The 22555-nt window shown below is 51.8% G+C and overlaps 1 protein-coding gene across 1 annotated transcript; it reads right to left on the reverse strand.

Annotated features, from left to right (window-relative positions):
- Positions 1-1391: 1391 nt before the first annotated feature.
- Positions 1392-21590, reverse strand: Map2k3 (mitogen-activated protein kinase kinase 3). Its single transcript, XM_038328308.1, has 12 exons — positions 21367-21590; positions 11723-11789; positions 11306-11354; positions 10395-10508; positions 10056-10175; positions 8809-8925; positions 8088-8139; positions 6903-7030; positions 6469-6546; positions 3653-3792; positions 2706-2751; positions 1392-2239 (listed from the first exon to the last, which is right to left on the reverse strand). The coding sequence occupies exons 1-12, from the start codon at positions 21413-21415 to the stop codon at positions 2156-2158; spliced, it is 1044 nt and encodes a 347-aa protein (XP_038184236.1). The 5' UTR covers positions 21416-21590; the 3' UTR covers positions 1392-2155.
- Positions 21591-22555: the final 965 nt, after the last annotated feature.

Raw genomic sequence — 22555 nt, forward strand, 5'->3', positions numbered from 1 at the left:
GCCCTACACGGACTACTGCAAGGAAGGACCTGCGCATGCGCGAGCCCAAAAGCACGCCTGCTTTATCCTGGGGGCGCTCACTACTTCATACACACAACCATGATATTCTCGTTCATTATTCAACAAAAGTTAACAAAGTCCCCTTAGGGGTTGGCAGTTTTCTCTCACAGTGGCGGGTCACATCTGTCCTAATGACGCTGAGCCTAGTAGGCCACTCTTTTAAGTCATGGCAGTCCGGTAAGGCCACCCTAAGGCAGTGACTGGAAAATCGGATGGGGTGACCCATGCAGACCTCTGGGATGAGAACTAACCTTTTGTCTAAAGGCAGGAGGCTCCATCAAGCTATGAAAGCTGGACCAGGGAAGTCACTGCAGAGGCCAGTGAAGAGTGGTGGTGGAGGGTCCCATGAGATCCTGTGCTCTCCCAGAGACACCAAGGCCCCGCCCTCACCTTTGCGATGTGCGATGTGCCGACTCTCCCCATGGTCCACCTATGCCTGAAGACACACTCCAGTCTTCTGGCTTGGGCATGAGCACATGACTCCATCCCCAGCACTAACCCTCCAGAGGACAATAAGGACCGTTTGTCAAGCTGGGAGAAGCCACCAGATTCCGATGACCCCCCAAAGAATAGTGTATGGACACAAGTACTTTAACCAAGCACCTGAACACCCAGTGCCTAAGACCACACACATCCCTCCTTACAGGAGGAGAGGGCCTGTGGGTGGCCTCTGTCCTAGTCCATATTTCGAGGACAGGGTTACACTGCCTTAGGAAGGGCTTTATGCCAAGCAGCATCCTCAAAGCCTTCCTCTAGGCACCACTACCTGCCTGAGCCTCAGCTGGCTTTGAGTAAGTGTGGGGGGCTCTCTGGGCACATTTTCTCATCTGTAAACTGAGACAACATAGTGCAATCAATGTGGAACCTGCCACTTCCTACCCAGCCTCTCTCTACCTCTGGCTATCTGCAGACTTTGTTGGTAGTGGTCAGGTAGCCTCTATGAGATCTAGCCTGGGTGGCCATGGCATGAAGCACCTCACCACAGAGCCTAGGAACCTGTGTCCTCCTATGGCTTGTGGCCAGGCAAGTGTAAGGTCCCGGTGGGTTGGCAGCCTCCAGGCTCCAGTCACGCTGTGCTGCCACACTCCCAGAATAAGGATTCTGCCTAGGGCCCCACAACTCCCCAAGAAAGAGCAGGCTTGCCAAAGTCAGTCTCACACAGTTTTTTGGTTTGTTTTTTAATTAAAACAGCAATAGGTTCCTGCCCAGGGAAAGGCTGGGATAGGCAGGTCTTTCTTCACAAAAATATATTTTCTTCCTTTTTTTGTTAAAAACACCACCAAAGTAAACCTATTAGCTCCAATGAGCTGGTCACACTTGGAGAGCCGGTGGCCTTGTGCAAAGAGCTTGAGCCATCCTATAGACTCCAGTCTGAGCACAGGGGTAGCTGTGATACTGCTGGTACCTAGGGTTAAGTGACCAGCTTCAAACCATGCAAGAAAAACCAGCGACACCCATAAAGCAAAAGGCAACAAGGATAATAGTTTAAAAATAAAGGCAGATACCATTAGAGGTGGAGGCTAGGAGCTAGGTCAGTGTACCCCCAAGAGACCACTGGCCAGTGCTGGGTGAAGGCCAGGAAAGTCTTTAGGGGATTCACATGGCTCATCCCCATAGTGTGTCCTCAGCACCCGAGACAGGATAGAGATATCCCTGATCCAGGCCAGTGTACAAAGTCCATTCAGTTGTGATTTAAAATATATATACAACCTGGGTAGCATCCAGGACAGAACCAAGGCTATGGCCTGTCCACAGAAGCACCAGCTGCCTCCTCTACAAGAGGCAACAGCATCTGCAGAGGGGGAGGGGTCCAAGGACCTCTCCAAATTCATCCTTTGGTTGGAGGCCTGAGACTCTGGGAGCAGCGACAGCAGAGGCACTGTGGGGCCCATATGGGCCTGGCTAGGAGCCCCCTGAGGTCTGATTCTTTGGCACTTGGAAGAGCTAGTTGCCGAGCCAGACAGGAACAACCCCAATTCCTCCTGGAATGCCCAGGACCAGAATGGCAGTAGCTTATGGCTGTAGGGAAGTGCTGCCCCAGCAGAGGGGTATGGGATGCTGGCAGACCAATGGGGTCCTGGGCCTGGGCCAGTCTCTATGAATCCTCTCCCAGGATCTCCTTCACAAAGGCAGCAATGTCTGTCTTCTTCGTTTTGTGCAAGGTGAAGAAAGGGTGTTCCTGGTAGGAAACAGAGGCATAATTTCTGGGGGTGAAGGGGTGCAGGAGCAGGTATAAAGGGAGGCCCCCCCCCACGCAAGCCTGATCCACCCCGGCATGCTTCTCCTGCCTGGCCAGCTCCTGCAGTAGCCCTCCCACCACACAAGCATCTCTTTCCTTAAGGGTACGGGGCCTCTGCTCTACCAGACCCTCCACCTTCCTTCACCAGCAAAAGCACGTATCTGCCCTTCCAGGCTCAGTTCAAAAGGATCTCCTCTAGGAAGCGTTCTCCAAGGCCACACTGACTCCTCTGCCCTACTGTCACAGCGCTGAGCACCTTCTACAAGGTCTGGGTTGTGCGCGTGAGCAAAGGCGAAACTACACAAAGTGTATGCAAAAGACTAGGGCTACCGCTCCACCCGCAGACTCAGCCCTCTTCCATAGCCCTACCCAGCCACTACAAAGCCCAGCGGGCAGGTGCACTCACCATCAGCTCCAGGTAGCTCATGCGCTCCGCGGGGTTCTTCCTTAGGCTAGGAAAGAGGGCAGTGAAGCCAGGCTCACACGGAGGAAGCAGCGAATCTAGACAGGCTGGGCTTGCCCCCATTAAAGCGGCACACTCCTGGGGCTCAGAGAAGGAGTGAGACTGTCTGGGGGTCTCGCAAAGTGGCTTGGGGTCCATGGGTCCAAACTACAGTCTTGGCAGCAAATTTCCCTGCCTCTTGGGAGTCTAGTTGTCTCCATACTGATCCAGACTACATCCATGATACCAACCCTGACATGTTCTGCTTAATGACCACATACTAAATGATCCTTTATCAGAAGGGAAGACGTCAATCAATGGTTCTGGAGTATGAAGGTCCAATCAGAAAGGGTCAGACCAATCAATCAGCCTTGCTACTGAACTCATCTGCTTTCAGTTTTTCTTGTTTTCTAGTGAGAGGCTTTGTCTTGTTCTCTGAGCACCTCCTGGCCCACAACATACAAATATTGGTTTGCCCTCACTAGATTTTTCTTAAAAACATATTTTCTAAATCTCTTTAGTATTCCCAGAGTCATTTACAAGAATCTACTTTTACTTTCCATGTGGTTATTTAATTATGGTTAGAGAACATGGTCTGTATAATTGCTTTTTTAAATTCTTTTATAACTTTAAACATGATTTTTATAAAGCTTCCACGAACATTCTGTAATTTGATAAAAACTTCTAGGCACCAATAAATGCAAATTTCATTATGCACTGTATTCTTCCATAATATATAATCACATACACACTATTCCTGGTTCATCCTTCTCAGGGAAGTCTAAATGAAACCTCCTGCTGGGACTCAGGTTTTTCTCACGCTGGGGCTGTCACCACTTCCTAACTTTTGATATCATGTGGTTCAAGGGTTTACTTCACACAGGAGGAGAGGACAGAGCCCAGGCACTCACCACTGGCTAGTGAAGTCCACAAACTCAGGGGAGAACTGGTCAGCTGGGAGCTGCGGGGATGGTTCCTCCACCACCTGCTTCAGCTGCTGAAACGGTGTCCCCCAAGACTCATAAGGGAATCGCAGAATGGCCATCTCGATCTGCAGTAGGGATAGCAGAGACAACGGGCTCCAGACATCAGATGACCCAAACTTTGTATCCAGAAGCATGAAGTGGAAGGGACCTGGCCATCCTTCACCAGTACCCCAGGCCAGTTGTGCTGTCCCTGACTGCCCTCACATCTAGCAGTAGGCCAAGTACTGGGATGCCAGTGCTAAGCTCCTCTGACAAGGTTAGCAGAGCTAGCTCAGACTAAGTCTAACCCTGGGCTAGACTAGGTTTGACTACCACTGTCTTTTCAAACAATCTAAAATTGGAAGATTTTATCTAACAACTTGGGTTCCAGACATGAGGCAGGACAGCAATGGACACCTTCCCACAAGGCAGCAGTCAGCAGAGTACCTCATTGTGTCAAGTCCAAGGCCTACTGGCCCAGCTACTCCCTCTCCAACACTTCCCCAACACAGATGTTTGAGTATTCAGGGCCACCTACCCAGCTGTTGTTTATACTAGAGGGGACAACAGAGTATAGCAGACTCTCCTGCATGAATACTTCCTGATTAGTACGGCAGGCTGTAGTCACCATAAGAAATGGAAGAGACACCACTCAAACAAATGTAACTGGTACCAAATGGAGCACTAAAAACTAAGCCAGGAAGGGACTTTCCTGTCCATCTCCAGGCCTTTCCAGCCAACATGAGAAGACCATGGTGAGAGGGGAGTGTGTGTCACCTGTATGTCTGTCCACAGGACAGAGCCATGCAGACTCAAAACTGCCTCAGCGTTTCCAGAATCTACAGCGGGCTTTCTGCAGACTACAAGAGAAAGCTCAGTGGTGCACACATACCAAACCAAAATACCAGAACCTGGGCCTCAACCATCTTTAGAAAAGGTCTGATGATCTCTTTTAAAGAGCTTAGAAAATAATAAAACTACCTCAGCACAAAGATGCATAAGGCAGTCACCTATCACAGGAAATTATTTAGAAAAAGACCCACCACCCCCAGGAGGGAGCCCCCTGTAACAGCTGAATGTCTGATAACATACACAGAAAACGTGTGTTCTGAAACATATATGTGTGTGCCTAGAGCTCCCGAGGCCAGAGCCCACTGAACGGGGGGTGGGGGGGTGACTGTTCCAAGGACAGCAGCATTTTAAGTGGAAATGTTGGGCTGAAGATAAACATGAGTGGTGGCCCTGGAGGAAGAGGTTCTAGAAAACCTAGAAGACAGCCCAAGCCTTGCTCCTATTTCTGCAGCCTGAAAAGCTACTGTGAAACTTTGATCCCGACCGTCAACATAAAGCCTCTTTAAAAATGACAAAATGTCTCATCCAAATGTCACGAGCTCAATCTGGGACATCTCAAAACAATTAGACAGGAGGGAACCAAGAACATGGGCAGCATATCTTGGTACCTGTGACTCCTGACAGTCAGAAAGTCTCTTTGCTAAAGGTTATCACAACAGCAGATAGATTGTTCTTGCTGTATCAAGAACTAAGGTACCAGGGCATTTTTCCACACATGTGCAGTAGAGAAGTGTACCTATCTTCAAAGAATTCAGCTTCATTCTAACATCGTGCTGGCTAATTTTATGTCAGTTCGGTACAAGCTGGAGTCATTTGAGAAGAGGGGAACCTCACTTGAGAAAAGGCCCCTGCCAGACTGGCCTGTAAGCAAGCCTGTGCATTTTCTTGACTGATGATTGATGGGGGAGGCCCCACTCACTGTAGGGATTCAACTCAACCTCTGGACTGGTGGTCCTAGCTGATATAACAAAACAGGCTCAGCGAGCCTGGAGCAGCAAGCCAGTAAGCAGTGTTCCTCCATGGCTTCTGCTTCATTCAGTTCCTGCCTCCAGGTTCCTGTCCTGATTTCCCTCAGTGAAGGGGTATAACCTGAAAGCTATAAGCCAAAATAAACCCTTTCCTCCCCAAGTTGCTTTTAGTCATCGTGTTTTATCGCATCAAAAGGTCAATTAGAGCTCTCTGCCAGGCAGGTCAAGAAGGCAGAGGTCCATCCCTACACCTGGACTCAGAATTATCTGGTTCAACTCCATCCTAATGGGCTGGCCCCTGCCCCTCCCCTCCAAGCCAAAGATCTTTTCAATCTCCACAAAGCCAGGATCCAGAGCCTCACCCACTCTACTGAGCCTGGAGAAATACAACCAGACCCTATAGCAACAGGTGTGTGTACTGGGGGGCCTCAATTATTATTTTTTTCTTTTTTAGGGTTGGGAAGGGTATTGAGACAGGGTCCTTCAAATTCACTATGAAGTTGAGGATAATCTCCTGCCTCTGCCTTCCAAAGCATCACATTACAGAAGGGTGCTGCTACCACAGGAATCACATCAGAGGAGGGTGCTGCCATGCCCAGCTAAGAGCTTACCTTTGTGACCTGGAAATCACTTGCATGTCAAGAACTAAACTTAGCATCGGCTGGGATTTCATGAACTACCAATGGCTCTAGGTAAAAGGCTGACATCACAGAATACAGAGAACAGTCATGATGGTTAAACTGAGCCATCAGGAAAGGCGTACTATAACTTCCAAATATCCTCTTACCCAAATAGGAATGTTTGATGGTGTCCCCCCCCCCCCCCCGACACTAAAAACAACTCTTTCTTCTGGGATTTAAATGACTTGGAGCCCAGGGACCCCAACACAGACACATCCCACCCCACTGGACCAGCAATTGCTGCACCCAGCCCAAACAGTACCATAGTGATGCCAAGGCTCCAGACATCAGACTTGACATTGTAGCCCTTCTGATTCAGCTCAGGGTTGATCCTCTCAGGCTGCAAGAGAAACTAGAGGGCTTGAACACCCAACTAGCCAAGGCCCCCTCCGTTAGACCTTTCCTCTTCTACTAAAAAATTGAATGTCATTAGGTTCCCCTGCCCACATGATATAGGCCAGCAAGAGCCAGACCCAATCCCTGCCTTCCCACCAGGCCCCCAGTCCTAAGGAACCTGCCTTCCTCACAACAGGAATTACAGGTTCTACAGACTCTAAGTTCATCCAAACAAGGATCTTGGAGTGCAGGTAAATGGTGGCAGGGTCCCTATGGCAGGTACAGCTGGAAAAATCCTGCCCACTACATAGAAGCAGAATCTTGTTCTGTCCTCCACCTAGCCAGGATGCCCCCACTTACAGCCATGTAAGGCTTGCAGCCAGCATCCATTGTCTTTGCCACAGAGTCCACCAGGTAGCCACTGATGCCAAAGTCGCACATCTTCACATGCCCCTCCTTGTTGATGAGGACGTTGGACGGCTTCACATCTACAAGTGGAGCATACCTTTCTCAGCCTATGCCAAGTGAGATGCTGCCCCTTCAGTGCCCTGTGGTCCAGCAGCAGGTCACCCAATGCCCCAAGGAGAGGACAAGGAAACAGAGGCAGGGAGATGTGCAGCACCAGGCCCCATCAAGCTAAACAAGGGATCAGAATGTACTTCAGCCTGTACATCAGAGCTCTGGAGACACCACCCAGGGGCTACTCATGCACATCACCTTCTAGACACAAATCTATCAAGCAGAAGACGGTGATCAATAGGGTAGGTGAAGGTGTGAGGGTGGGTCTGTGTGTGCAAATGAGGAGTCCTATCCCTGCCTCATAGGAAGCAAGACCCTCCAAGCAAAGGTCATTGTGGATGTGTAAAGACAAAGATGCACAGAAAAGGACAGGAAGGTTGCATGCCAAAGGATCAACAATGATAACTTGAGGATAGAACTGGGGTGGGCACTGGGCATCAACGTCTATATGGCCTCCTTCATTTTCTAAGTGCGATGCAACCAAGTTAATGGGAGGCTATGTTTTTGTTTTGTTTTGTTTGTGTTTTGGTTTTGGTTTTTTGAAAAAGGGTTTCTTTCTGTAACAGTCTTTGCTGTTCTGGAACTTACTCTGTAGATCAGACTGACCTTGAACTCAGAGTTACACCTGCCTCTGCCTCCCAAGTGCTGGGATTAAAGGTGTGTGCAACCACTACCAGGCAGGAGACTGATCTTAATAACTATAACCCTGAAGGGGAAAAAACAGACTAGTGGCCACAAGGGCAAAAAGAGCCCAGAAAAGCTCAAGATGGTGGGGGGGAAGGGGCCCGGGGGGGTAATAAGAAAGAGCTTGTATCAGAATCCCAGAGTGACATGCCACAATCTACATGTTTCACAGCACATGAACTGTACATATGAGTGATAAGTGGGCAATGGAGCCCAGGAAGAGTGGGGATCCAGTTAGTTCCTCCTGTTAAGCACAGCAGACCCAAATGCAAAAGTGTCCCATGCCCCACCAGGTATAATCTCAGCCTGCCCCTCCCTGAGCCTCAGTGCAGGCGGACTGACCTCTGTGGATCACAGACAGCTTGCTGTGCAGGTGCTCCAGGGCCCGCACGATCTGAATTGGGGTGGGAGAGGCAGGACTGTTGTTATCCCAGGTAACACCAATGAAAACAAAGCAGCAAACCTCATCCCCTCTAAACACGTCCCAGCCCCTTCACCCAGCTCCTGCCCTGTCAAGGACAGACTTGACAGCTTCCTATCCTTCCCCTCACTCCACAAATCCCAAGTAGTGCTACCCAAGGGCCATCACTAAGATTTATCAGGTTCCCAGGTTTCTCTCATTCCCCTAGTAGAGCTACCTCTGGGGACAAGGAAAGAGAGGGGCTGGAGGCATGGGATGGCTTAAACGCTTCCAGGTGCAAACAGGATTAAAGGACATCCTTGATTCTAGTTCCCCTCCCCAGCTGTAGCAATGCTCAAACAAGAGTTGTTGCGCTCATCTAGAAAGAGCAGACTCAGAAGGCAGCATTTCCCTAGGCAGCCTGGACCTCTGAGAGCTGACATGAGGGGTCTTAGTAAGACTCTTCAAAATGGGCGGGGACCTGAGGACTACATTCAGTCTTGGAGGCAGGGAGTGGCCAAGCCTAAGGAGTTCCAGCTTGGGGCCCCTCCGGTAAGGTTCTCCAAGTCTTCAGGAGTACTGAGCCTTCAGGGAATGGCTGTTCTGCCAAGACTCGGTCAGACAGAAGGTTCTGTGCATGCTGGGCAGAGCCAGGTCACTCACAGACACAGCGATCTCGCCTAGGATGTCCTCTGGAATTGTCATGTTCTTGTCCAGCACCTTCCGGTAGAACTTGTCCAGGGAAGTGTCCATGAGCTCCATGCAGATCCACACATCTCCCTAAGAGAACACCCAGTGCTTAGCTGGTCCACCAATGCTACCCAGCCCTGGACAATCTACAGGATCCCAGTGGCCTCCCCAGCCCTGAACAGCATGGCTTTGAGCACCAGGTCTAGCCTTCACCTAGAAGGGACATGATAAACCCCTCACTCGCACATACACCTCAGATGTTCCTGAGCCCCTCACCACCCCTGCCTGCCTTTCTGGCCCCACACCATGCAGTCCACCACACAGCCCTAGTTTCCTCCCCTGTGCCCTATTGCAATAGTGTTCCCAGAGAAGGAGGCTAGTACATACTGAGACTTTCAAGTCAAGATACAAAGGGACAAGAACCAAATTTCTTCACTGGCAAATGACTTCTCTTCTCCCCAGAGAAAACCTGCATAGCCTTGGGATGGCCTCCAGGGGAGGTCCAGGCCTCCAGTCCTGGACCTCCTGAGCCCAGAGCTGGCTGATGCTTGCACCGGGGGGGGGGGGGGGGGGAGGGGGTGAGGGGAGTCAGCCCACCACAAGAGATGCACAAAGTGGGGTCTGAGCCACCACTGGGACTTGAGAGAGGTCCAGAAGGAAAGCCAAGGAGGAGAAACATCACAGACCACTCAAGAGCTCCAAGACAGTAGTTCACCACAGGAAGCTCTGATCCATCCTAGCAGCTCACCTCACACTGTTCCCAACACTGTATGCCTCCAGCTGGCTCAGGGGGCAGCTCCATGGTCTTGATAAGCTCTATGGTCTAGATCTTAGACCTTGCCTCAGCCTCCAGTCCTCCAATCTAGAATCTAGCCCAGATCCTCATCCCTCCACAGTACTTCCCCCTTGGGGCTCACCCTGCATGCCCACTCAGGTGCTAGCAGAAAGCAAACAGCCACAAACATAAGTCTCAGCTGCTACTGAGTGCCAGGCCCCAGACCAGGACCCTGACCACAACCTGAAGAGACCTGCTCAAACACCTGCTTCATCTTCGGACAAGGAAACTGAGGCACAGAGTTAGCCAGGAACAGGAGAGCCTGGCTCCCAAGCCTGCCTCTGGTGGCAGGGAGCTCAGTGTGTCTCTCCTCTCGGCATACAACAGGAGTGGCAGGGCAGCAATGGCTGGCAAGAGTTGGGCAGAGACAGAGGGAGGCTCTTACCTCTCTGAAGAGGGCGCCATAGAAGGTGACAGTGTAGAAGCAGTCGACCGTGCGCATGTTGATGTCTAGGTCCATGAGCAGGCGCTTCTGCTCCTGTGAGTTCACAGTGGCCCGGATGCGCTGCGGGAGGGAAGCGTGTCAGAGTCACGTGTAGGCTGCACCCCTTACCTAGTCCATGAGGTCCCGGAGCCCTGGGGATTCATGGCTTGGCCTGGTCTGAGCAGTTCTGCCTCAACGCTGGTGATGACAGCAAGGGACAGGGCCACAAGGTAGGTAGTCAACCTGCAGCTCAGTCCATGCCTCCTTAAGTGCTACTCCAGGTAAGGAAGCCCTTCTTACCTTTACAGCCATGATGGTGCCACTCTGAGCATGCCGCACCTTTTCCACCACCCCGTAGGCTCCACGGCCCAGCTCTGAGATGGTCACCAAGTCATCAGCCTCCACCTCAAAGTTCTTAAGAGGCAAAGAGAAAGGGTGATCAGTGAGCATCAAGTTGGAGACTAGCTCTTCTCCCTCACCCAGAAAAAAGGAGCAGAGGACAATCTAATCAGATCTAAGCCTGAAGCTGCTATGTGTCATGCTGTGCAACCCTGTGGAAATCACTTAGCCAATCGGAGCCTGCCGCTGGCCTCTATAAAAAGGGTTCAAAACCAAAGACTTGGAAACTGAGAGAAGCCGTTCCCTCTTTCAGACACATCTCGGCAGAGGGAGACATCAGTCCATCATCTACTGAGCCTTTCGGTGAGTTCCCTGCCCTGAATGAGACACGTGGGATTATGCAATCAGACTAACAGGACACTGGGCACTGACAGGGGTTGGGTAGGTAGGATCTGCCAAGAAGAGGCTCCCAGCATGCTTTGCCCTGGTACATATCCCCAAGTCAGGCTTCTCAATGGCAGGCAGTTCTCTGAGGCACTCGGAGGAATGAACAATACAGAGACTAGGGTCTGACCTGAGGTCTGGGGGCCCAGACACCTGCATGTCCAACATGCTGTTTGCAGGTGATACAGAAGTGAAAGACTCATAACCCACCCTCTGAGGTAGGCAGTTCTGGGCTCCCCACAGCCCTAGAAGGCAGGTGGAATTTACTCCACCCAGATGGGAGGTCTAAGGGCAAGTGGCCCAGGGCCACAACCAGCAAGTCAGCAAAGAAGCTCTTCCCCAGAGCCCAGCTCTGTCTAGCACCCATGGCCACCTCTCACTGGCACTGTGGGATAAAGTAGGAGGCCTCCCAGGGTCCAGTCACCTACTCTGTCTCCGATAGTGATGAAGGTCCGGGAGTCCAGGTTCCGGGGAGGTCTGTGGAGAAAGCAGATCCATAAGCTTCTCTGGGAGAAGAAACAATAGGGTATGAGGCTGAAATGTAGTCTGGTATTGGAGGCAGCTTACAGTCACCTCATTTCACTTATTATTAAATGTCTACTAGGTATACGTGCAATGGTGTTGCCAGGCGACCCTGACAGAGCCCCCAAGAAAAGGACTGGGAAGGAAGGCATAGAGCAAACAGCCAATGCTCCCGAGTCTCCACTGGAGCCACCAAGGACAGGATGAGAAGAAACAGCTCTCTCACCCACCTCCGACCCCCACGTCCCTGCTTCTTGCACTCCTGACCTCCTTCAGAAGTTTCTCCAAGTCTGAACAGAGTGAGAAACTTAAGGCAGACTCACGTGGGGTTGGGCACAGGTGGCTTGCACACACAGGCTATCCGTAAATCCTTTTTCCTCTTGGATTTTCCTGAAGTGGAGAGAAAACGGGGATCTGGTCAACTCTTAGTCCTGGGCTGGGCAAAGCTGGGGAGGGAGGTGATTCAGGCCCCTGGTCTTCACTACCTGTCCTTCCAGACATAGATACCCAAGAGACAGGCCAAGAGGAGCTTCAGAGCCTTGAAGTATACAGAGCATGGTCTCACTCAGGCTGCGGGTCAGGCTCAGGCTTTCTCCCTACCACAATGGCAAAACCAAGCCCCACCCTCCTAGGAGTTGCCCTGCAGCTGGGAGGCACCAGACAGCTGTGCCTATAAGACACACACACTCAAATACTCAATTATGCATGAGTTTCCAGGCCTCTTACCACCAGGAATGGAATGTAGTCTGCCCAGTACCAATGTTCCCAACCACACAAAAGCTCATGTCCTAGGTCTCTGTTATGGGCTGAGCTGTGTCTTTCAAAACTTAGATGTTGAAGTCTTGACACCCAGAACCCAAGAATGTGACCTTATTTGGAGAATAGGTTTTTTTTTTTTACAGAGTTAATTAAATCAAAATGAAGTCATTAGAGTTGGCCCTAATCCAATGTGGCAGGACTGGTGAGTGTGTCTGTGTGTGCACATGTGCATACACAGAAGTATGTGGGGGGTGAAACCTTGAGCTTTGTGCCTGCCAGGTATGTAAGTGCTCTTCCAGGACAACTGGTATCCTTATAATAGAGGAAACTGGGGTACAAAAAGGGAAACCAAATGAAGCACAGAAGATGCCACCTCTAAGTCAGAGCGAGGTTTGAAAGAAAGCACAGGTGGAGCCTTCCTGCATGGCCTCTGGGGAATGTACCGTCCTCTCAGATTCCTGTCGCAGAAGCTGCCTGCTCAGTGGGACTTTGTAACAACACGGTGTCCTTTCTTCTTCCACTAGGATCAACCTTGGTGAGGGAGTGACTGAGATTAAGCTCCATTCAGGCTCCTGCTCACTGTACTTCCATTCTGTGAGCCTCACGCCAGAACAGACACCCACTGGGGCATTGGGGGCTTGGCCTGGTGCACAGCCTGAATGGACTACCCCAGGATCTCCATCGCCCACACAGGGCTCAGCGCCCACCACTGGCAGCAAGCACTAACTCTCTCGGCATCAGCTTCTCCAGACAGTAGAGGCACTGAACCCCAAACAGGGAGAAAACTTCAGGGAAAAGCAGGATAAGAAAGAAAGATGCAACAAGTCTCCTCAATGTCACACAGGACAGACCAGCACTGACCAAATGCCTGCCTTCACAGAAGCTTCCTGCAAACTGCCACCACCTGCCCAGGAGACCCCGGACTCTGAAGCCATGTCTAAGCCAGATTCTGGCAGAGCCGGTCGTAGCCACACACAATCCAGAGCTTGGGATGTGACTCAGGCAGTAAGGCCTGGTGTTCAGGGCAGTCTGGGTGACTCTCAAAAGCACTGACCAGGACAAGATGGGCAGCTGGACTCACTGCAGACTCCTTGGGGAGGGGGTGTCTCCCTGTGCTGGGGGGACAGGCCCTGGGTCTCATGCACCTGTGGGTCCAAATCTTTGCCAGGTATGACCTCTGGCTACATGTGCTAGGGGCGGAGTTAGGCAGCTGCTACATAGCTCACTCTGCAAGTACCCAGACGGGCATGTGTGCAAGTTATCTCTTTACACTTTGGCCTGTACTATCTAGTTTTCATTCCTGAAATGAGGATCTTTGCAACCAAAATATAAAGTGTTCTGTAATAAAATGTGCAAGTCTGCCTGGAACACACAGAGCCACAGCCTGACCCCCAGCCCTGGCAAACTTGCCTAAGTGGAGCTCATAGTCCTACCCACCCATGTCATCTCCACCTTCTGTTCTCCTGTGTCTCCTGCAGTGGACTGGGAGGTATTATGAGAGGTGCCCTCTGCCAGGCCTCAACTGCCCCATCTGCCAAGGTCATGTCCACACCTGCTGCTGGGTATGGTGGTGAGCTCCTCTTAACTTCCTGGGCTGGGCAGCACACAGCCAACTACCCTACAGGACCAGCAGCCTATGTCAGGAGTGACCTGAGCTACTGGTGCAGCTATGCCAGCTGTCAGAGGGAATGGGCAAGGCCACCATGGAGACAGTCCAGAAACAGGCCCCAAGCCACCAGACACCACTGGCACTATCCAATGCCAAAGTCAGGGCTGGGCCCAGATGGTCAGGCAGCCTGGGGCTACCCAGGTGTGGCCCAAGGTGGTGACTGTCACCACAACAAACAGAGGCTCTTGGCCACCATGAGCAAACCACAAGTCTGCCAGGATCGCAGGGTCCTTTGTGCAGGCCAGCCTAGTGCCAGGCATCTACGTAGCTCACTCCAACCTCACAGCAGCTCCTCGGGAAAGAAGTGAAGAAACTGAGGCAAGGATTCAACCGCTAACCCGAGATTCTACCACTGACATCAAAGCACCCACAGATGAGGGTGATTTCTGGCCCCATCTCCTCCCACCTGACCCACTGTCCCCCTCGCACCTCCCTAAATGAACCACCTTGCTTTCCATTATTCTCTTTGAATATACTAGTCTCTCTGTCTTCCACTCCATCTAGTCTAGTACCTGAACCTGCCAGTTAATGGCTGCAACTTAGTCCCCTTGCCATCCATGAGACCTCCCGGCCTCTACTGCCACATGTCACAGACACTTTCCCAGACAGGCCACTCTGGAGCCAAGAGGCTGGGTTCAACTGTTCTTCTGTCATTTCTCCACTATACACTCTTAGGCAAATGATTATGCCCTCTCAGTACGATGTATAGAGGACTGGCAGACCTCCCAGGACCCTGAAGTGCCCAACAGAGGATAAGAGGGAGCTATCTGAGGCTACCACCCACGTTATACCCCCTTTTACATGGCTCCATGAGGGAAAGTTTTTCACTGATCCATTATACAAGTCAGGTGACGAGGAGAGATGGCTTGACAAAGGTCATTGTAGCATCTGGTGGGGTATGGATATGATCCTGACCAGGCTGGCTTGCTCCAACATCCAACTATCAGCAGGGATCGCCTGAGAGCATGCCACTTAGAGAGGGCCCTGCACCATAAGACAGTAAGTCCCACCCCACCATTTTCAATTTTAAAAGTGACATTTACATTTATGCCTTAACCTTCCCCACCCCTACCACCAGTGCTTAATATGGCATCTGGTTTCGAGAAGTCCTGGGCCTGGGCAACTAAGCCAACGAAACTGGGAGCTAATATTGATGCTTAAGTGTCAGAAGCAAGGTGTCCCACCTTCCCACTCAGCTGGCCATCTTCATCCAGCAGCGTTTTAGAGAATAAATAAGGCCACCCACAACTGAACAGGGAAAACTGCGGTCCAAAAAGAAGGGTGGACTCTGGTAAGCAGCTTCCCCTTGGTAGCTAAACTGTGCCAGCTTCAAGTGCCTGGAGGTCAGCTGAGAACCTGATATTGGTTGGGGTAGCCATAGAATGACTGAGCCAGAACCTCTGGGCATGGCAGCATGGTCAACCACAGATAGGAAAGGGAAGAGACTATGGCTGCAAGGGCACAGATCCTACCAATTCCAGGGCCCAGTACTGGCTTCACAGGTCAGCATGAGCAAGAGTCTTTCTCCTCTAACCGCACCACACTAGGTGGGACCCATCATCCTGGAGGTTGTCAAAATGCCCCATTTCCCTTCAGCTAGAAATCATGCCTCTGGCAATCCACCCAATCCTACTCCCACTCCCATGGCAATTCATTGAGTTATCATGATCCAGGCCAAAGTACTGGCCCTTGGTTCCCCCCAACACAACCAACCTCTTGATTATGCCCAATCCTAAGGCTAATATACAGGGCCCTTTGTGGCCCTGTCCCCAAGGGGCCTGGCCTGTTACTGCACACTTGCTGACTCAAGACAAGCTCCTGAACTTGGTGACATTTACAGTGATGCAGCTGACCAATACCAAGGTTGTCCATGTAGCCACACAGGTAGGTACTATACAAGCTGGGGCAGCCAGAAAAACACTCACCCCTATAGACTCTGAGCTGTCGTAAACCAGCACCCTCATCAGCCAGCACACTGAACTTCCCTTCCACTGAGGTCCCAGAACAAATGAAGCCAAAGCCAAGAGTGAAGAAGTATTGTGATCCTAGCCAGCTGACTTCAGCTTCCTCCCATTCTCATCAGGGTTTTCCTGTAGTCCACAGCCCCGGAGTCCAGGCTGCCCTGTATCCTGTGTGGTTGCAGCCTCGCCTTAGTAGGACAGAGAGCTAAACACACCTTGGGCACGCCAAAGCTCAATTTTATTTATCTATGTATTTTGAGGCAGTCCCATGTAAGAACTCACTGTATATTATACAGCTGAGAATAGCACTGAATTTTTCTTTTTGAGACAGGGTCCTCTGACTCCTAAGAGCTAAAATTAAAGGTATGTACCACCATGCCTACCTGCAACATTGAACTTCTGATCCCCTTGCCTCCACCAATGGAAAGCTAGCAAACTCAAATTTTAAAAACAAACGAAGGGGCTGGGAATGTAGCTTAATTGGTAGAGTGCTTTCCTATCATTCATTAGATCCTGGACTGAATCCCCAGAGACCCTGAGTTTGATCCCCAACACCACATAAAACCAGGAATGGTTTTATGAGACTTAATTACATCAAAAAAAAAGGAGGAAGAAGAGAAGAAGAAGAAAAGAAAAGAAAAATGAGCAGTGCTGGGGAGATGGGGAGGAAAGGGAAAGTGGGGAAGAGCAAGGGAAGAAAAGGAAGCTTAACTAAGAGAGGTCACAGAGTAGGCTTCACCCTGGACCTGTCCATGGAAGGAGGGTCCAGCTGAGTCACTCAGGGATGGGGACTAGCTGTGGGTGCTGCTGGACACAGCATCCCTGAGAAATCAGGGCAGCCCTAGAACTGCAGCTCAGCCAAGACACGCAATCCAGCAGGCAGGAAGAAAGGTCATGGTAGGAAGCTGTTGACTCTCCCAGGGCCAAGGATGGCTAGGCTTGTCTATGTGCCCTAGTAAGAAAGAGCATTGTCTCTGTTCTTTAAGTGAAATGGGGATGAAACGTCTACAAGGGCTGCCGAGCACACAGGTCTGACAGATATGTGCAACATGGAAAGAATCAAGGGGAGGTACGAGGGAATTCAGAATGAGCCCTGTACTCCCCAGGCTGGCACCTGAAATCCTAAGCCCTAAGAAACTAGCCCAGAAGCTTCTACCCTGAGGTCAGTCCCACACTTCCCAAGCTTCCCCCACTTATCCTTTCAATGACACTGGACAACAAAGCTGAGTGACAGGGACAGACTGCAGAAACACCCAAGCACCTCGGTTCTGTAATCCCTTCTTAATTTCCTCAGGATGCCCAGGCAGAAATAGCAGCCTACAGTTGCAGCTTAGGAAGAAGAGGAGAAAGATAGACTAGAGCAGAGGTTCTCAACCTGCGGGCCGAGACCCCTTCAGGGGTCAAATGACGCTTTCATGGGGTCCCTTAAAAGCATCAGAAAACACAGATATTTATGTTATAATTAATAACAGTAGCAAAATTATGATTATAAAATAGCAATGAAAATAATTTTATGGTTGGGGCCACCACATCATGAGGAACTGTATTAAAGGGTCACAGCATTAGGAAGGTTGAGAAACACTGTCCCAGAGCATAGCAAGTCTGTGTCACAGATCCTATGTGTACATCATCAAAGGCTATTTGTTCACCTCCCAATGAAAAGCAGCCACAATCCCACCAATTAAATAATAACAGATGCCATCTGTTTGGGAAACACTATCTCCCATCTTTACTACCACCCTGGAGGGGAGAGATGCTTCCTCCCTCTGCTGAAGAAGACTGAGAGTCAAAGAGAACATGCCATTTGCCCAGGAGAGGAATGGAGTCAGGACTAGATCCTAGGTGCATTATAGGTGCAATGACCAGAGCCTGACACCTGGCCACTGGATAAGGTTATCTGCATCCATATAGGCTCATTTTGCTGGGGGGGGAGGGGGGAGGGAGGAGACCTTTGGCTTCACTGAAAGATGGGCCAGATCCACGAAACTGAAATCTACACAAAGTATCATGAATGTACCAGATACAATTTGTTCAATGTCTGACTCCAGGCAGTTCAAACTGGCTGACCCTGCAAGGCCACTACTCCTGGCTTTCCCCAGGCCCTGTTCCCTGGGCCAGGGGAGCACAACAGCAGCTGCCACCTACTCCTAAGCGGTGAGCAAGAGGAAGCAAGAGTCGTTTACCTAACAGAGGAAGTTTCTGGACGGGACAGGAGGACCTGCCCAGAATCCCAGCCCAGCCCAAGAACAGACCACCTGTAGTGTCCAGTTCAGGGCCAGGGGCGGCCTACAGGGCCAGGTATGTAACTCCTACCACTGCCAGCTGGGCATTGCCCCCTTAAGCTATAGGCAGTGACTGGCATGCCTGTGGTGAGTCAGCAGGCGCTGGATGCTGACTCACCCACCGGAAGCCTGGCTGCCTCTCCCCACACAGGCTGACTGGGAACTTTACTGCCTTCAGGCCCTGAGCCACAGGCTGGCTGATAGAGAGTTTCCTGTGCGTCACACTAGGACTGGGGGAAGTCCCCAAGGTGCCACCCTCTAGTCTTTCCAACTCCCAGGACAGGAGGAAAGCTATAACTATAGCAGGCAGGGCCAGGACAAGACATTCAGGGCTCCATTTACCTCGCTGGGCTGCCAGAGGTGCCAGCCACCAATGAGCTCCAGAGATAACATCCCAACAGAGTACCAAAGGCCATCCCTAACAATACATACAGGGTTCCCCTGACCACCCTGGGCACATGTGCCCTGTATCAACTGCCCTTGGCCTCTCACCACAACCAGTGGCCCACTAATGAGCAAGGAGGCAGGAGTCAACAAAGCTGAGGGACCTATGGGCCCGTCACATTTGGGGAGAACTTCCCAGGCTTGGGCACAAAGGACAGGCTGTCAACTGTCCAGTGGGAAGTTCACAGATAAAATTCCCCACCAAAGGTCAGGTGCTACCACTCCCTGCTCTGTTCAAAGTCCTCAGCAAACAGGCTGGCAAGATGGCTCAGCAGGTAGGGTACTTACTATCAAACCTGATGACCTAAGTTCCATGCCCGAAACCTACATGGTGGAAGGTTGATCCACATGGCTAAACAAGAGAACTGACTCCCACAAAGTGTATTCTGACTTCCAGAGAGACCTCCATACATGTGCTATGCTGTGGCATGCATGTATCTATACAAACATATATAAGTGTATTTTTTTTAAGTCTTCTGCAAAGAGTTCCTGCCACGGTCCATACTGGTACAGACTCACCATGGCCTTCACCTGCACCTTTGCATCTGTTGCAGGGTTATACTGGAGGAAGCACCCACTGCTAAAGACTGCATGCATAATAGGTGGTCCTCTGCTTCAACAGGCCTCCAGGTCAGGTGGCCAGGAGGGTGATGGCCAGGATGCCAGTGTCCCACTGTCCCCCTAAGCACCTCATAGGATTAGGATTAGGATTAAGATGGAAGGAGCACTGGGGAGATCATCTTAGAGTCCTGCTGTAGCCACACTCTGTCCATCACTGTGTAGCTTCTGTAAATGGTTAGTGTCCCTGAGCCTCTGTTAATGGGCAAATGGGGCTACGGGGAACAAACAAGACAATGTATAGCATGTGGCAAAAAGCCTGGTAAGTGACAACTCGAGAGTTTTGTTGCATGGATATTGTCACTCTGCCAACCACAGATGTCTCCAGACCGTTAAAAGGCTACAAGGATCTTGGCACTGGAGAGAGTCTGACCTCCACCCACCCACCCAATATCATGTTATCTAACCTACAATCTGCAAATTTATACTGGCCCTCTCAGAAAAAAAGACCCAGAGAGTCCTGTGCCAGGACTCAAGTCACCCAGCACATGAGGGTCAACAGTACCCCCGATCCAGTGCTTTGCTTTGTCACCCACAATCTCTCTCCTAGTAATCTACAACTGCAACCTCTATTTTGGGGAGGTATCTCTCGCCTGGAAGAGCTGCACCGCCTCCAAAACAAATACTGCTTCCAAACCCTTCCTGAGTGGAGCAGCATCTAATTTCCTGGTTCTCAAGTTCCACGAGGTCTGCACAGCAAGTCCCTCCCCAGCCTCCTCCCCCAACAAGTGCCTCCCTAGTTACTCACAGAAGTTGGGCAATGGTCAGGGATCTGGCCTCCCACTTATGTAAGATGCAATTACCCCGCCCACTGGGCTCCTGCACAGCCATGGAAGCCAGCTGCAGGGGACTGAAAAGGCCCCCGCCTGCCCAGGACAGCCTGCCCAGCACCAGGACTTCTAAGGTCGAGGTTCCTTAGGTCAGAAGGATAGAAGGCCACCACTGCCCAAGCACCCTCTAAGTGCCCACCATTCCTGTCATCTGCACTTTGCAGTTGCGATCCAAAGCGGGTCCCTGACCCCACAGGGCTAAGCCTTTCCAACAAGAAAAGCTGGAAACAGCCAAGGATGTGCAGCAACTTTTTCCCCTTGTGCCTACTGTGTGTTGGGTGCTGGGCTGGGCTTCTGATCATCTTGCCCATGCTTGCTTCAAACCATTCTCCATTCAATCTCACCTCACACCCCTGATATCCGGGTCATTAATAAGGCCCAGACATGTCAAGAGACTGGCCAGGAGAGGCAGGAGCAGGTTCAGAATGATGAGGGTCAACCCATTCACAGCTGTAGGTGCAGTTTGTACTCTCTTTTCTGCAGCCCAACCTACTTAGTCTCTGACAAGTCAAAGAAAAATTATATCTTGCTCTCTTCCTGGAAAAAAAAAAGCACTCATTGCCTTCCAAGTCTGGTCCCCCTCACTTCCCATGACAAATGCAGCTGCTGCTGCAACCCACGCAGCACCACTGCCACCTCACAGAAATTTCCAGGAAAGCCAGTTAGTTACTTGGAGAAGACAAGTCCCAGACTTGTACAGTTAGCTCCCGGCTCAGCAGCTAACCCAAGTACCAAACAGCAGCTCTGAAAGCAGCCGACCAAGAAACACTAAGTGCAGGAGGAGGTCGGCTCCTAAAAGCGCAGTCAGAAGGACTGCAACTGAGTCAACGAGCAGCAGGTAGCTTGGGCTGAGCTGCGAGGCGGAGACGCCAGGAAGTTCTAGAGACAGCCCCAGGGAGGAGCGCAGGCGGCCACTGTGCAGACCAGAAAGGCATGGGCCAAGGAGGACTCACAAGGATGGAGTTGGAGGAGGAGTTCTGAGTTCAAGACTAGGCAGGTTTCCGGCATTGGGAACAACAGCCCTGGGGCCCAGAGGAGAGTAAATTCCAACCTGGACACAATCCAGGAGCCTGGCCTGAGGGGCTGGTGCAGCCCAAGGACCCTCTAGCAGGGATCAGTAAAATCCCGTTTGGGTCCAGGATGCAGCCCGGAAGCCTAAACAAGGAGTTCCCGGTGGAGGCTCCAGACTTGGAGCAGGGTAAAGAGAAAGAGGTCCTGCCTGGGTGCAGTCCCACGGCCTTAGATCCGGATTCCAATGAGGTCCCGTGAGGTTCCGGGCTTGGGCTGGACCCAGCCCTGGGCTGGAGTGCCGGTGCCCATGCCCGGCCCGGAAGGGAGTCCAGTATCCCGGACGGGCTCGAACTGAGTGTGGCTCGGGCCGCGCGGAAGGGCGGGAGCGCCTACCTTTGGTCTGAGGCAAGCTGGCCGGCGGGCTCGCGGCGGGCGACTCCATACTGTGGACGGTCGCAGCGGAGAGCACTAATCTAGAGGATAGCAGACTACACCAGGGCCGGGCGCGCTCATGGCTGCTGGCGGCAGGCGGCGGACGACAGGCGACGGAGAGCAGAGAGGCGGCGGTAGCAGGCGTCCGAGGCGGGCGGCGCCACAGCCACACTGGGCAGTGCCGGACGCGGGCCGACGGCGCCACGCAGACCCCGCCCCTCGCGCTGATTGGCCCGCCTGAAAAGGCCCTTGCCTATCAGACACCGACCGGACTGTCACGCACAAGTCCCATCCTCCAGGAGCCGGAATCCAACCCTGCTTTCCCCCTAGTCCAGCCCGGCTCCGCCCTCTTGCCTATCAAGATGACAGCCCTACCCACTCGCAGTATTGTGCTAGCGTGGTCCTGGGTGCCCCAACCTGTGCCCCCCTACGGCGCAGCGTGTGCGGGTCATAATCTGGAAAATCTGAAGCTCCCTAGGGTGGCATGGCCGGGCTGATGCGGCTGGTGGGGTTAAAAGTGCTCCTTCAGTGAGACTGGACTCCGTTCCGAGGGTGAGCTTCCTTGTGCTCCCCGGTAGAGAGCAGCGACCTCGGACCTGCCTCCTAGGGCAGCGAGGGAAAACGAGATCCCGCGGCGGCGCGTGCCAGGTGAGTGTTGACCGACTGTGGGAAATAGTTTACTGCGCCTTGTTGAGCGCACACGCGTTTAAGTTCGAGTGGCGGCAGCAGCCACGAGCACCTGACACACCGGCACTTAGGGAGCGCGGGAATTCAGCGGCTAACTTGGTGGTGCCTAGTGAGGAAGTAACTGTTTGGGTTGTAGCATTATAGCCGCTCTACTCCGAGGGCAGGGGGTAGTCTAAGATAATAAGATGTCATTCCAAACATTGAAATACCTTTGGCCAGCCTTGAGTGGGGTTCCATCTCAGCCGTAGGTCGGTCGCTGAGCCTCTGTCCTCACACTAGCCAGGAGTCTCTGGGATCGGATGGAAAGCCAGGCGTAGTGAGGGCAAGAAGCACAAGGTCAAGGAGTCTGTCAGAGCCCGAGTGAGTCTTAGCTCTCTGGCCAGCACTCAGGCCACCAATGCCTTGCTTGCATACTTGGTTGCTACCTGCCCCTCCCCATTAGGAATCCTGACTGTCTCATCTT

Source organism: Arvicola amphibius, chromosome 4 (assembly GCF_903992535.2).
Source record: "Arvicola amphibius chromosome 4, mArvAmp1.2, whole genome shotgun sequence".
NCBI lineage: Eukaryota > Metazoa > Chordata > Mammalia > Rodentia > Cricetidae > Arvicola > Arvicola amphibius.

Excerpts from the sequence above, each read along its gene's own strand:
- Map2k3 (XM_038328308.1), bottom strand. The coding sequence starts at position 21,415 with ATGGAGTCGCCCGCCGCGAGCCCGCCGGCCAGCTTGCCTCAGACCAAA. Across the intron at positions 2,752-3,652 it reads GTGGACTTCACTAGCCAGTG|CCTAAGGAAGAACCCCGCGG; the intron begins GTGAGTGCCTGG and ends CCTCTTTCCTAG. Across the intron at positions 2,240-2,705 it reads TGAGCTACCTGGAGCTGATG|GAACACCCTTTCTTCACCTT; the intron begins GTGAGTGCACCT and ends GTTTCCTACCAG.